The sequence below is a fragment of the Medicago sativa genome, chromosome 6 (assembly GCF_051527215.1).
Source record: "Medicago sativa cultivar Bolivia chromosome 6, Bolivia_mono, whole genome shotgun sequence".
Lineage (NCBI taxonomy): Eukaryota > Viridiplantae > Streptophyta > Magnoliopsida > Fabales > Fabaceae > Medicago > Medicago sativa.
The window spans coordinates 52,240,108-52,253,523 of record NC_140754.1 but is presented as its reverse complement, the minus strand read 5'-3'; the positions used below and the strand labels follow the sequence as shown (position 1 = coordinate 52,253,523).

The following is a 13,416-nucleotide window of genomic DNA, read 5'->3' as shown; positions in this document are numbered from 1 at the left end:
TGCCAGCAATGGTTAATAATTTACAAAGGTAATTTTCAAAGACAAAGGTACCTTCTCAAGACTCAAGGTTACCGGTCATTGATAAGAATGTCTTGATATATCTAATATCTTGTCCTATCTAAGTTAATTCATTTATAGGAAGCATATTGACATTGGTTAATTTAGCAAGAACTGCACTATCTATATCATTCCTTCTTCCCCTTCTTGTTTCAGCCTCTCCTGGTTCAAAATTTGGATCCACAGAACAGACACCTTTGATTGTAGTTCACTTATTAACACTCTTAGTAATATATTATCGCTTTTGGTCAAAGCCATACTAAAGAATCCGACATAGGTGAAAGATTCAAGCCAAGAAGTACGGTGATAGTACAAAAGTACCTCTTAAAAATACTAGAGTACGATATTGGACCTACCTGTTCAAGTTTGTTTGGTAAGTATCACTTATCTGATTGGGCTTCTAATTCTCATATGAAGCTTAGGATAGGTGTTACTTAGTCTTGCATTAATTGCATTACTGTTAATGGCTTCATAATAGTTGATTGATGCTACCTCTTATAAGCCTACTTTAGGAAACTTTTTTTTAATACAAATTGTGTGAGGGGTGTGGGACTACACATCCAAACCGTCATATCAAGATCAAACGGTCCACATTTCAACGCAAAGTTTGGTTTTTATAATGCAGCTCTTGCTTAAAGAACCAGAGTCAATATGCTTCCTATCAATGAATTGACTTGGAGATAACTAGCTCTTAGATATATCTTGCCATTCTTATCAATGAATGGTAACTTGACTCTTCAAATTAAAATTACCTTTGTTTTCTGAAATTGAAAACAAAAGTAATTTTCAAAGACAAGGTACCTTCTAATTACTAAAGATATATCTTAGATCTTGTTATGGCTAAGTCAAGTTTTTGATAGGAAACATATTTGTCTTGGTTTGTCTAACATGAACTGCACTATCTATACCTTTCCTTCTTCCCTTTCTTGTTCGAGTCTGCTATTTCATGAACACACAATATGCCTAAAATTGTAACTGCAAACGCTAAATATTAATATTAGGTAACAATTCACATAACAGGTTTGGTGTTATATCAGTGATTATTATAATAGCTAATATAAAAAAAATACTAAATCAACTGGCTTAAGTTTCTGTTATACAATCATACTGCAGAAATGCACATGCTCGTCTAAATATACTAGGAAATATTTGTAAATAATCAATTGATGTTTAGTTGAATATGTATTCTAGAAGCTAACTTATAGTAAGTGTTTGTTGTCAGTGACCTTTGTGACAGTAAGTGTTTACTATCAGGGACCTAAATGATAGTAAGTATGCATAGTCAGGGACCAAAACAACAAGTCTCCCGTAACCACAAAATAACTTCATGGAAGAAGATGACCTAGTTCTTGACGAAGAGCAACACTTCGTTGGGACGAGTTTGGGGATAATAATTTTTTGTTCAGGGTTTTGATTTTCAATTCAGAGACCAAAGTGACAATTTTCTACTTTCACTTTAGTTCTTGTGACACCTCATACCCCTTGTCAACATAAAATACTTGTCACGTCATAAGTTAACATAATTATTAATGTCATGGACTAAAGTGATAACGGAAGTGCACATTCAGGGACTACTTTGTATTTAATCCTGAGTCAGAGACCTTTGTGCAAGCGAGGTGAAGAATTAGGGACCAAAGTGACCATTTACTCAATAAAATACGTTCTTTAATAATGTAAGCCATACATACCACTCATCAATTGGACCAGGTTCATAATATATTAAACCAAGAACTATAATAATTACATGTAAATGAACCATAGACTTTGAAAACATGAGACTGAAGTGGCAGTGAAAACTTTGTTTCGATAAGGTGATAACCGGAAAAAAAAACAAATTAATCTCTTAAAAATTTGGATTTCTAACAATTTTTTTAATAATAATAAATATCCCCTCAATTGAATGCATATAAGTTTTTAAATGAACTAAAAATTTTACATAATATTATGACTATTGAATGTAAACAAGTTTTAGATATTAACCTTTTGTCGCTAAACAACTATGGAAACTTTGCAACGATAATGTAGTAAGCAAAAAATAAAAATAAAAACTCTTAAAAAAAACGGATTTCTCAAATTTTTGTAATAATTGTAAAACACCCTCAATTTGAAATATAAGCCAAAAAAATCAAACGTATTTCGTCAATACTTTGATCAAATACAATTGACTTTTCCTTATAACTAAGACTAAAGTATTATATAAGAAATAAAAGGAAATTCTTGGTCAAAATTCAGATCAGATACATTTAACTCTTTCTTAGGACTTTACCCGGATGAAGCATTAAATAATAATTAAACGGAAACTCTTAATGCTAATAATAATAACATACTTAAAATAATATTATATAAATACAAAATTTATTATGAAAAATTTAATAAGATATTTATTATATCCTAAAAATAAGAAATTTAATAATCAATACATTTTTATGAGTTGCTACAAAATGTTATATTATATTATTTAGTTAGTCTAACTTTTTTCCTCTCTCCTTCCATTAAAATATCCATTAATTTTATTGACAATTCCTAGCTCAACCGACAAAAAGACTAAAAGTGTTAGGCCACATGTCATGCTCGGAGTTCGAACCCTAACACTTCCAGTTGTCTCTGACTTTTATTTTGAACACTGAGAGTTAAGGTTTAGTTTTGTAAGTTTTTTTTGTCTAATTTTGGTCCCTTTATTTAAAAAAAAACAAATAAAAATGCAATATATTAACTTAACCAGAAAGTCCCTCAAGCACTAGGAGCACCAGAATGAGTTACAAATATCAGGTACCTTGGTCCTTTTCCAGGAATACCTAATATTAATTGTTTTTTTTTATCTCTATTGGTGTCTTATCCATCTTGAATACATCTGATACCCTTCAACTATTGTATCTCGTTATATTTTGCATACTTTTTTTTTTTTGAAGGAAAGAAACTTATATCATTTCATTACTTAAAATGTGTTCAATACAATCTGGTATTTCTACCAAAATTTGGAAACTAGCTGAGGATGTGGCCGCCTTAGCTAATCTATGGGCTGCCTCATTTGCTTGTCTCCTCACAAACTCAACACTAGAGTTGACATAGTACTGTTCAAAGATAGTTTTACAATTGTGAATAATCATCCCAAATTCTGTAACATCCTGATGTGCAGATGAAAAACTATCCACCACTTTTTTAGCATCAAGCTCAAAATCGATAGGTCCTAATTGTAAGTGATGAACCCATTCTAAAGCTGATAATAGTCCAAGAGCTTCGCCGACGTGTACCTCACAGACTGGAGTAAACCATTCAGTTTTTGCCAAAACAAAAGTGCCTGTATCATCCCTTATACAAACTCCTATTCCCACTCTATTAGAAAGTTGGGAGAAAGAAGCATCAATATTGCACTTAAATCTTCCTTCAGCTGGTTTGATCCATTTCACAGTTCCTTCTTGTCGTAGATGTGAACAAGATGTATTACAAATCCTACGTGCATCTTGCCAATCATGAAGCAAAACTTTTGCTCTCTCGACAACATAAACTGGAGCATCAATTACCTCATTCCACACTCTATTGTTTCTTTGTTTCCATATACTCCACAACACACAACAAAATAAATCTGCATCATCCTTAGATAAATCCTGTAATGCTTTGAAGATAATATTCTTGCTATCCAGATCTTGTTGTAGCAAAATAGAAATAGATGAAAAGAAAGGAAGCATACTCCAAACATTTAAGCTGCTTGGACATTGAAAAAATAAATGAAGTGTATCCTCATTGCTCACCGTACACAGTGTACAATTCATAGGGCATGTGACTCCTTTATCATTTAGACGTACACGAGTTGGTAAGCAATTCCTACAAATTCTCCAAATAAAATTTTTTACCTTTGGAGGAATCTTGAGCTTCCAAATTAGATTCCAAGAGCCTTGTACCTTGAAATGGGATGTATCAAGTAATTCTTGCACACAAAAACGGTATGCACTACGAACAGAGTATTCGCCATGATTTTCTTTTTTCCAGATGAGTCGATCTTCTGTCACTGATGGGTAGAGCGGTGTCTTCACTATATGTTCAACCACCTGGTGATCGAAAATTGACTGCAGGAAAGGTAAATTCCATTCCTTGCGGTCATGTAGCATGCAATCTGAGACTCTTAGATCAGCTAGAGGGAAATCTCCATCAGCATGTGGGATAAGTGTAATATCATTTGCAATCCACTTGTTATACCAAACTGAGATATCATCACCATCGCCTATCCTCCATCTGCTTCCAGCTTTGAGAATAAATTTAGAGTTACATATGCTTCGCCATACAAAGCTAGGCTTATGTCCTAAAGTCGACTCAAAGAAATTGCACCTGGGATAATATTTTGCCTTGTAAAGTCTAGCTACCAAAGAATCAGGATTTGTCATAAGTCTCCAGCCCTGTTTTCCTAACATAGCTAGATTAAAGGTAGGTAGATTTTTGAAACTCATACCTCCATCATTCTTGTGCATAGACAATTTATCCCAAGAAAGCCAGTTAATACCTCTACTTTGACCTCCCGAATGGCCCCACCAAAAGGAATTCATCATTCTTTCAATTTCATCACAAAGAGAGACAGGGAGAGTGAACAAACTCATAAAGTAGGTAGGGATAGATTGAAGCACGGATTTGATGAGAACTTCACGACCGGCTTTTGAAACACTTTTACTACTCCATGAATTTATCTTCTTCCAGATTCTATCTTTAATAAAGCTGAAAGTGGATTTTTTGCTCCTGCCTATCATTGAAGGGAGCCCCAAATATTTGCCAGTACCTAAAACAGCCTGTACACCCAAAATGTTTGCAATATTATTATGATCTGTAGTTAGAACATTTCTACTACAAAAAATCTCTGATTTTTGGAGGTTCACTGCCTGACCAGAAGCTCTCTCATAGGTAGATAAAATGGCTCGCATTTTACTTGCTTGGTCCACATTGGCTCTAAAAAAGAGGAAACAATCATCAGCAAATAAGAGGTGAGATATAATTGGAGCATTATTACAAATTTTGACACCATTGATTTCACCCCTCGCTTCAGCTTTTCGAATAAGAGCAGAAAGACCTTCAGCACAAATAATAAACAAATATGGGGATAATGGGTCTCCTTGTCTCAAACCTCTTCCTGGGATGATTTGACTTGTGACATTACCATTAACAAGCACAGAGTAATCCACTGTTTCAACACACATCATAATCCATTTAACCCATTGATCAGAAAACCCCATTTTTGTCATAACCCCTCGAAGGTAACTCCAATCAATCATGTCATAAGCTTTGCTAATATCAAGTTTTAAAGCAACATCCCCTTTCTTACCTTTAACCTTTGATTTCATGTAGTGAATTATTTCAATAGCAGCCATGGCATTATCTAAGATAGACCTCCCAGGCACAAAGGCTGATTGACTATCTAAGATGCATTTATCCAATACTAATTTCAACCTGTTTGCTAAAACTTTAGCAACAATCTTATAAATCACATTACACAAAGCAATAGGCCTCCAATCCTTCATTGAGACTTGGGAGTCTCCTTTTGGGATAAGAACAATATTAGTCATATTCAGGTTAGAGGGAAAGGTACCTGTCGAAAGCCACTCACAACATTGAGAAAAATTTCTTCTCCACAACTTCCCCAAAATTTCTGAAAAAAACCAGGATTGAATCCATCTGGTCCTGGACATTTATCCGGCTTCATAGAAAAAATGGCCTCTTTGAATTCATCTATCACAAAAGGTGATGTCAACAAAGTGTTGTCTTCCAAAGATATAGATTCATGAATGACATCAATAACCGGTTGAATGTCGCTGTTTTGAGCTTGAAATAGATCAACAAAGTAATCACGTGCAACCTCACAAAGTTTGTCTTCATCAGAGACGCGATTATTGTTGACATCAATGAGAGAAGTAATACGGTTCACTTTCCTCCTTGAGGAGGCTGCAGCATGAAAGAATTTAGTATTGAGGTCTCCGTCTCGTAGCCAATGTGTTTTAGCGCGTTGACGCCAAAAAGCATCTTCTTGCACAAGAAGTTGATTCATTCGATTCTTGAGAGAATTAAAAGAATTGATATTGTCACAATCCACTTGACCCCGCATGACATCAAGTTTCTTACGACAATCATCAATGTCTCGTCGGAATTGTTGAAAATGATTTCTATTCCAACTCTAGAGATCCATTGCACACATATCCAACTTATCACCAATTGGTTGAGCACCATAACCACTCCATTTTTCTTTAACATAATTGCTGAAATCAGGATCAAGGAGCCAAGCATTCTCGAATTTGAATCGTGATTGCATTCTTCTGCCTCTTATACCTGGTTCGCAAAGCAACATAATGGGATAGTGATCTGAAGATGGCGCAGGCAGGTTTTCTAAAATTGCATTTGGGAAGAGATTGCTCCAAGCATCAGTACCAAGGCTTTTGAACCAAGTATAAGCATACCCTTCCATATGAACATCTACAAGGCCCGCATCTTGCACAGCTCTACGAAAACCACTTATTAACCAGTTAGCCCTCTCATTCCTTCCTTTCTTTTCATTTGGCGAAAGAATGTCATTAAAATCACCCAAAATGCACCAAGGCAAGCTAGAGGTATTTGACAGTTGTCGTAAAAATTGCCAAGCATCTTTCCTTCTTCTATTTTCTGGAAAACCATAATAACCAGTTAAACGCCATTTTCCTTTAATGATATCCACCACTTCAGCATCTATATGATTATTTGAGTAACTTGTAATGGAACAATTAACTGTAGATTTCCAAAATAACACAAGACCTCCACTACGACCTTGTCGGTTAACAGTAAAACAAAAATCAAACCCGAGAGCATATCTTAATTCCTCTGTTTTATTAGAAGTTGTGATAGTCTCACATAAGTAGAGGATATCTGGTTTATAAACTCGTACTATGTACTTCAACCTAGGAACTGTATGCGGGCTGCCTACACCCCTACAATTCCAACTGATAATTTTCATGACTTATGGATGGGCTGAAGTTTAGGTCCCGGTGTTGCATCATTTTCCTCAAACACAAGATTATTCTTAACAGACATGACAATAAATATACTCAAGCAAATCTTGTACTAGTATCAACGGAATAAGGTTCAATTGCACAAAGCACAACAAAGCCAATTGAAAAACCAATTTACAGTCACTGAAACAAAATCGATTAGATTGAGGACAATCAATCGAAACAACCTGACTCCCACTAAAGGACAGAATTAGGAAGGGACCTTAGGAGAGAACTCAATATTATAGATAAACTGACAAACAAAATTGAAAATGAGGAAACTTCAAAGAAGACAATTCATCGAACAGTTTAGAGGCATATATGGAAAATGAGGAAACTTCAAAGAGACAATTCATCGAACAGTTTAGAGGCATATATGGAAAATTGACAAAACCGAACAAATTGATGACATTGGTATTAAAAACTATTGATTGAGAACATTGAAAGTTACCTAATTACGACTCAGAAAGATTGGTAATGGAACCTTATTCTGTCAGCGAAAGAGGATATAAATTGTTAGGCATCAAAATCCAAATACTGTTATCGAAAACAAACAAATAGCACCTGTTAGTCCAATACCAGAAGATGGTACACCTGATGTGTCGTCCATCGGAAGGTTTCAAAGTGCACCCATTATGCCTTCTGCTCGTGGATCCCTAGATAACATGCTTTGCATACTTTATATATAAGGAACAATACTAATTTAAAATTTGTAATAATTACTCATTATATTTGGAAAAAAATCAACATGTTATTATTATAAAAAAATTCTATATTTATTATACGGTTTATAAGGAAGTGGGTAAGTATTTTATTTTAGTATAAATTTTAAAAAATAAAAACATTATAAAAAATTATATCTTTCCTTCCTCAAAAATTTCCATTTGTTTTAAACCGAAAAGATACAATGTTTTGACCCTCTTCCCCTACTATATATTTATAGTCTCGGTGTCTTACACTTTCAATCCAAAATAAAATCACTCTTTCAATCCAAAATAAAATCACTCTCGCTCTACTCTCTCTCTCTCTCTCTCTCTCTCTCTATCTCTCTCTCTCTCTCTCTCTCTCTCTCCCTCCCTCACTTATCCAATGGCTTATGTTGTGACACCGCAATAAAAAGCAATGCATGCTATTTCATTTCAATCGATTTCAATTCATCTTAACAATAACTCAGTGACAAATCTTGTCATTAGGTTGGTTTTCTAAACTTTTTTTTTATTTTCCTTATAACCTTATTTTCATTTTGTTGATTTGATTAAGCTCCTTTGTATTGTTTGTAGATGCAGTGGAATGAAAACATATTAATATTATATATTGTGATTCCATACCCTTTTTTAAAACCATGAGTTCATTTGGAAAGTAAAAAAAATATTTGATAGGTTGTAGGATGATGATTTTTTTAGGTTTAATATGACTAGAAAAAAAATGTGTATGTCTTTGATTTCTAGTTTTGATGTTGATTGTGATGCTACATGCATGAAGAGAAGAAATAAGAAGCCTTACGTAATTAGATTTTACAATAAATGACTCTTGATTAAGTTTGGTTCACCTTTTATCATCTTTAATTAGGTTTTATTTTCAATGTTGTTCTATTTTACCGAGAGTGTAAAAGCCTCATGAACCGAAAAAAATTTGTATACTTTTTTAAATGAGGATGATTTAGGTGTGCTTAAGTCAACATATTAAGTGAATATTGATTTATGTATTACAAATACAGTTTATGCAGGTGTGGTCTCTAAGGCCTATATGATCTGTTAGAGAAATGGTTGGTGCATAATAGAACGGCTTCATGGTGTGCATAATGGAATCAGTTGTAGAATGGTCAATCAAAATATCGAGATGAAGAAGAGGAATTTTAAGGTTTATATAGAAGGACTTTGAAGGAAAGATAGACTGGTAAGTAATTTATGGAAGACTATAGTCCACCTCTGTAAAAGTTGTTGTTCTCTAGGGCTCCTATTAAACTCATTGTTGACATTTTTTCAAGTATATACATACCAGTCCATATTGAAACTCATGTTTTTATTTCACCCTTTTACAATCTTTGCTTTATTGTTTGATTGCTAAGATGCATTGTCATGCATTTAAAGCAATTTTGTGAAATTCCAGATCTGAAAAAACATTGTTCTTAAAGGAGCTTGATAAGGAGTGCGGAGATTATATCGAATAACAATTACATTATTCTTCATTCCAATAATCTTAAACTCAGCCAATAATCATGGATGAAATATTACAGTAGGGATGCTAAAAGGAGGGATAATTGCTCCCAGGTTTACACCGGTGAATATTTGGATATAAGTTAAAAATGTTGAGTTGTACACTTGAATCTTAGGTTGGATTACATGAGCCTTCCCACTAATGCGAACCCCACCAAAAACTAATGCAGCTGAGACTTGACAATGGTAGCTGCACATATTTTAAAGAGTAAAATTAGTGGTAAATAGAAGGAGCAAAATCACTTAAAATGAAAGTTCAGAAACTCAACTTGAAAGGGTGTCTCTTAACAAGCGTCGACGCTATAACAACTCTTGATTCTCGACCAATATGTTGCAGTAGCAACCCTCTTTAAATTCAACTACACTTGTTTAACCGAAAGAGTTAATAGAACAAGATACATAACATTTCCAAATCGAAGGCATGAACTGAATGATAAATCAAATCCTAAGAGATAGTAGTAATAAATCATGAAATAATAGTATAACTTAATATTGATATTTTAAAAGAAAAATGGTAGTAAAAATGATTCGATTAAAGTCCTAAGAAATCCAAAACTACTAATATCGTGTTTTCTAGAGACATTATCATACTCCAACAAGCTTCATATCACTAAACTTTTAGAATGAAGTTGTGTATAGTAATGATGCATTCTCTTTCAATTTCAAAGATGTCAAACTTCTAATAACTTAGTAGTTTTGAGATGAATGACAATCCATCCATCTTTTACTTATGTATCACTTCATCACATATTTGTTATATATTATCTATTTAATTTAATGACAACTTACCATAATCCTCAGCGAGATCATTCCACTTAAGCAAAACTTCCTCCCTTTCGATCCTGCCATTTCTTGGTGAAGCAAAAAAAAAAACATCATTCAATCACTTATCTCTATTCCTAGCCGCCTAGAACTTACATGTTATTCAAGGATCGATCAATAGCATATTTCTTGTCATCTCAACTCTAAAATCAATAGAATAAACAAGAAACACACAACAAAAGGTCATAAAATTACTTTAGCATCAATTATGAAGATGGAAAGTAACATTCTCAATTGACAGTACACATTAATATCATTTGGAAGTCCAACGTCACTAAACAAATAAAAATTAAACAAAAAAATAGAAAAAAGGGAGAAAAAAATCACATCAAAGTATATACACCACCAAGTATATAATATAAAGTGTTTAACACACTGACCCACAAAATATCCCTCACCTCAACCGTTGACTCGCCACTTTAAAGATGTCATCAAAGAACCAAAGCATAAGACATCAGTAGTAATAAATTAAAATAGCATCCACCAAATACAAACAAGAACATCCAGCAAGATAGTTAAAAAAACCTTCCAGACCCAAACCTTTCATTATAGAAATTCCTAACATAACTTCTCCAAAAAAATCAATACAAAGAAGTGTGGACTCGGAAATGAAATTCAAAGGAATACTCAATAACATAACCAAATAAATAAGTTAATTGACACTAAGAAAAAAAACTCACTTGATCTTAAAGGCGTCACTATCGTCGTTCGTCACCGTGACCAACTCAAGCCCATGCACCGGGATAACTTGTTATGCGCGAGGCTTGGAGGGTGTCAGCCACAATAGGTTTTGTCACAATCTCTTGATGTCCCTTGCAGACTTTCCAACCAACTCCAAAACAAAAACAAAAAATATACACAAATTTAGTTCAAAACTTCAATCAATTCAAAATTGAACAAGTATCAATATAAGTATATATGAAAATTGTTTGATAAATTAAATTCAAATTATTCAAAACTGATGAATCATTGATAAAAATTAGGGAAAAACTTAACTGAATCATGAAACTCTAGACCCAATGAAATGTATATGAAAACGAAATTCAAATTGCAGTTATCACAAAAAACACCAAAAATTGTCAAGAAATTCCAATACACTGTAAATCTCTTACAAGAACCACAACCTTGGTGAAAGAGAGAAAGAATTATCACACAATTCATTTAGCCATAAACAAAAATCATGAAATGAACCATAAACAAACTTCCCAGATTAAACAATTTGAGCAAAAATATATTAAGTAAAAACTTTAATACAACAAAAACTTCAATATCATGAAACTTCAATACAAAAAAAAAAAATCAGATTAAAGAAAAACGAGATATTTACTTCGTACTATACAAAAGCAATGAGAGAGTCTATATCAATAATTAGTGAACTATAAATTGAAAGCAGAGAAAAATGAAGCATATCATAAGACTGAAAAATCAAAATCGATTTGAGGAATGAAGAACTGAGGAACTCACGCTTCTGTCTCGGTTTGAGCGACTGTGGAAGATCGATACGCAACATCGATACGCCAAATCAATTGAGGAACGAAGATATGAGGAACTATGGGAACCCAGAATCAGTTTGAAGTGTGAAGAGAGAACACAAACAATCTGAGGAACGCAAAATCAGTGATACATCGAAGGATCTGATGAACACAAACAATCATATGAGGTATTACGATATGGAGAACACAGATCTGAGGAACACGACGAATAGACTCAATATGATTATCAAGGTCGATTTCGATGAGTATGAAGATTTAAGGTTATAGCAAATTTGGGGTCAAGGCAATTTGGGTCAGAAGATCGATTTGGGATTTTTTTATGGGTTTTTTTTTTTTTCACGTTGATTTGGCCTTTTTTTAGGGAAAAGGGTTATTTATGTGTTGATGGGATTTATGTATCCCTTTGATGAATCGTTGAATCACTATAATATAATATTATATTATATCATCATCACTATAATTAATTTTTTTTTAGGAAATCATCACTAGAAATAATTTTTTTTGAGGGATCATCACTAGAAATAATACTCTTTTTTTTTTTGAAGGAAGAAATAATACTCATAAATATATATCATATCACTTTTATTTTATTTTACTTTTGACGTTAACATCACTTTGATTATGATGAATCACAATATTACCCCACTACCAAAAAAAGAATCACAATATTATCCATTAAATATATCATAATTATATGTTTTTGTTTGAAATTAATTAAGTAATGTTCCCTGTGAATATTTAAAATTTCATTTTTATTCAGTACTAAATAATCACACCTCTTAGTTTGTGTGAAATTTTTCGTCAGCATTTTTCTCAATGTAAAATTTTCTATCAGAATTTTTAGTCTTTCCAATAATTTTCCGTTGATTTTTTATTCCCTAAAATGTTTAAGAAAAATGTTACATGTATTAAAAAGTGCGAATTTTTTTGTTCGAACTAAAAATGAAATTTTAAATATTTATTGGCACTTTTTACTAAATGAACTTTTTTTAATAATGTTTAAAGGAATAATTTGTTTTTTGGTGAACAAGAGATAATATAGTGATGCATTAAAAACGTCTTTAAAATTATCTTAAGAGACAATTATGAAATATCCCCAAAAACGTTTCCAAACGTTCAGACGAAGTGTTGCTCTTCGTTAAAAAGTGAGTCATTTTCCTCAATGAATTTGTTTTGTAGTTGCGGTAGACTTGTTGTTAGGTCCCGCAAGTCTCCCGCAACCACAGAACAACTTTATTGAGGAAGATTACTCAGTTCTTGACAAAGAGCAACACTTCGTTTGGACGAATTTGAGCATATTGATTTTCGGTTCAGAGACATTGCTTTTCAAGGATATTTATTTTTGGTTCAAGGATCAAAGTGACAATTTTCTACTTTCACTTTAGTCTCTGTGACACCTCATACTCCTTGTCATCATAAAATATTTGCAACCTCATGCTCCAAATCATGATAGGATATTATTATTATTATTATTATTATTATTATTATTATTATTATTATTATTATTATTATTATTATTATTATTATTATTACTACTACTACTACTACTACTACTACTACTACTACTACTACTACTAGCGAAAAGACGGGCACTCATGTGCTCGTCTTTCCGCTCTTTTTATTATGTTCAAATTTGAAAATTATGAATGATGTTTTTTTATGAAATTTTGATTAAGACTAAAAATATAAATGTTTGTTGCTTTCAAGTTATAACAAACTAAATTAATCATGATTATCTTATTTTAATGACACCAATAATATAACAAAAAAAATATAATCTAAATTCTTTTTTTTAATGACACATACAACAGTTTTATTACAGAAAAAGTTGTT

At 32.7% G+C, this 13,416-nt stretch overlaps 1 protein-coding gene and 2 long non-coding RNA genes across 3 annotated transcripts; 1 reads left to right on the top strand and 2 right to left on the bottom strand.

The window, feature by feature from the left end:
• Positions 1 to 6,208: 6,208 nt before the first annotated feature.
• Positions 6,209 to 7,018, bottom strand: LOC146915572 (uncharacterized). The gene has a single exon (XM_085721379.1). It carries the CDS (start codon positions 7,016 to 7,018, stop codon positions 6,209 to 6,211), a length of 810 nt encoding a protein of 269 aa, XP_085577505.1.
• Positions 7,019 to 8,041: 1,023 nt separating this feature from the next.
• Positions 8,042 to 9,069, top strand: LOC146915571 (uncharacterized). The gene is made up of 2 exons (XR_015014651.1): positions 8,042 to 8,245; positions 8,770 to 9,069. It is a non-coding gene; the product is annotated as an uncharacterized LOC146915571 (long non-coding RNA).
• Positions 9,070 to 9,209: 140 nt separating this feature from the next.
• On the bottom strand, positions 9,210 to 11,931 carry LOC146915570 (uncharacterized). The gene is made up of 5 exons (XR_015014650.1): positions 11,555 to 11,931; positions 10,771 to 10,910; positions 10,058 to 10,119; positions 9,538 to 9,627; positions 9,210 to 9,458 (listed from the first exon to the last, which is right to left on the bottom strand). It is a non-coding gene; the product is annotated as an uncharacterized LOC146915570 (long non-coding RNA).
• Between the last annotated feature and the right edge of the window lie 1,485 nt (positions 11,932 to 13,416).

What these genes read in the sequence shown, in the direction of transcription:
- LOC146915572 (XM_085721379.1), bottom strand. Translation starts at nt 7,018, where the DNA reads ATGAAAATTATCAGTTGGAATTGTAGGGGTGTAGGCAGCCCGCATACA.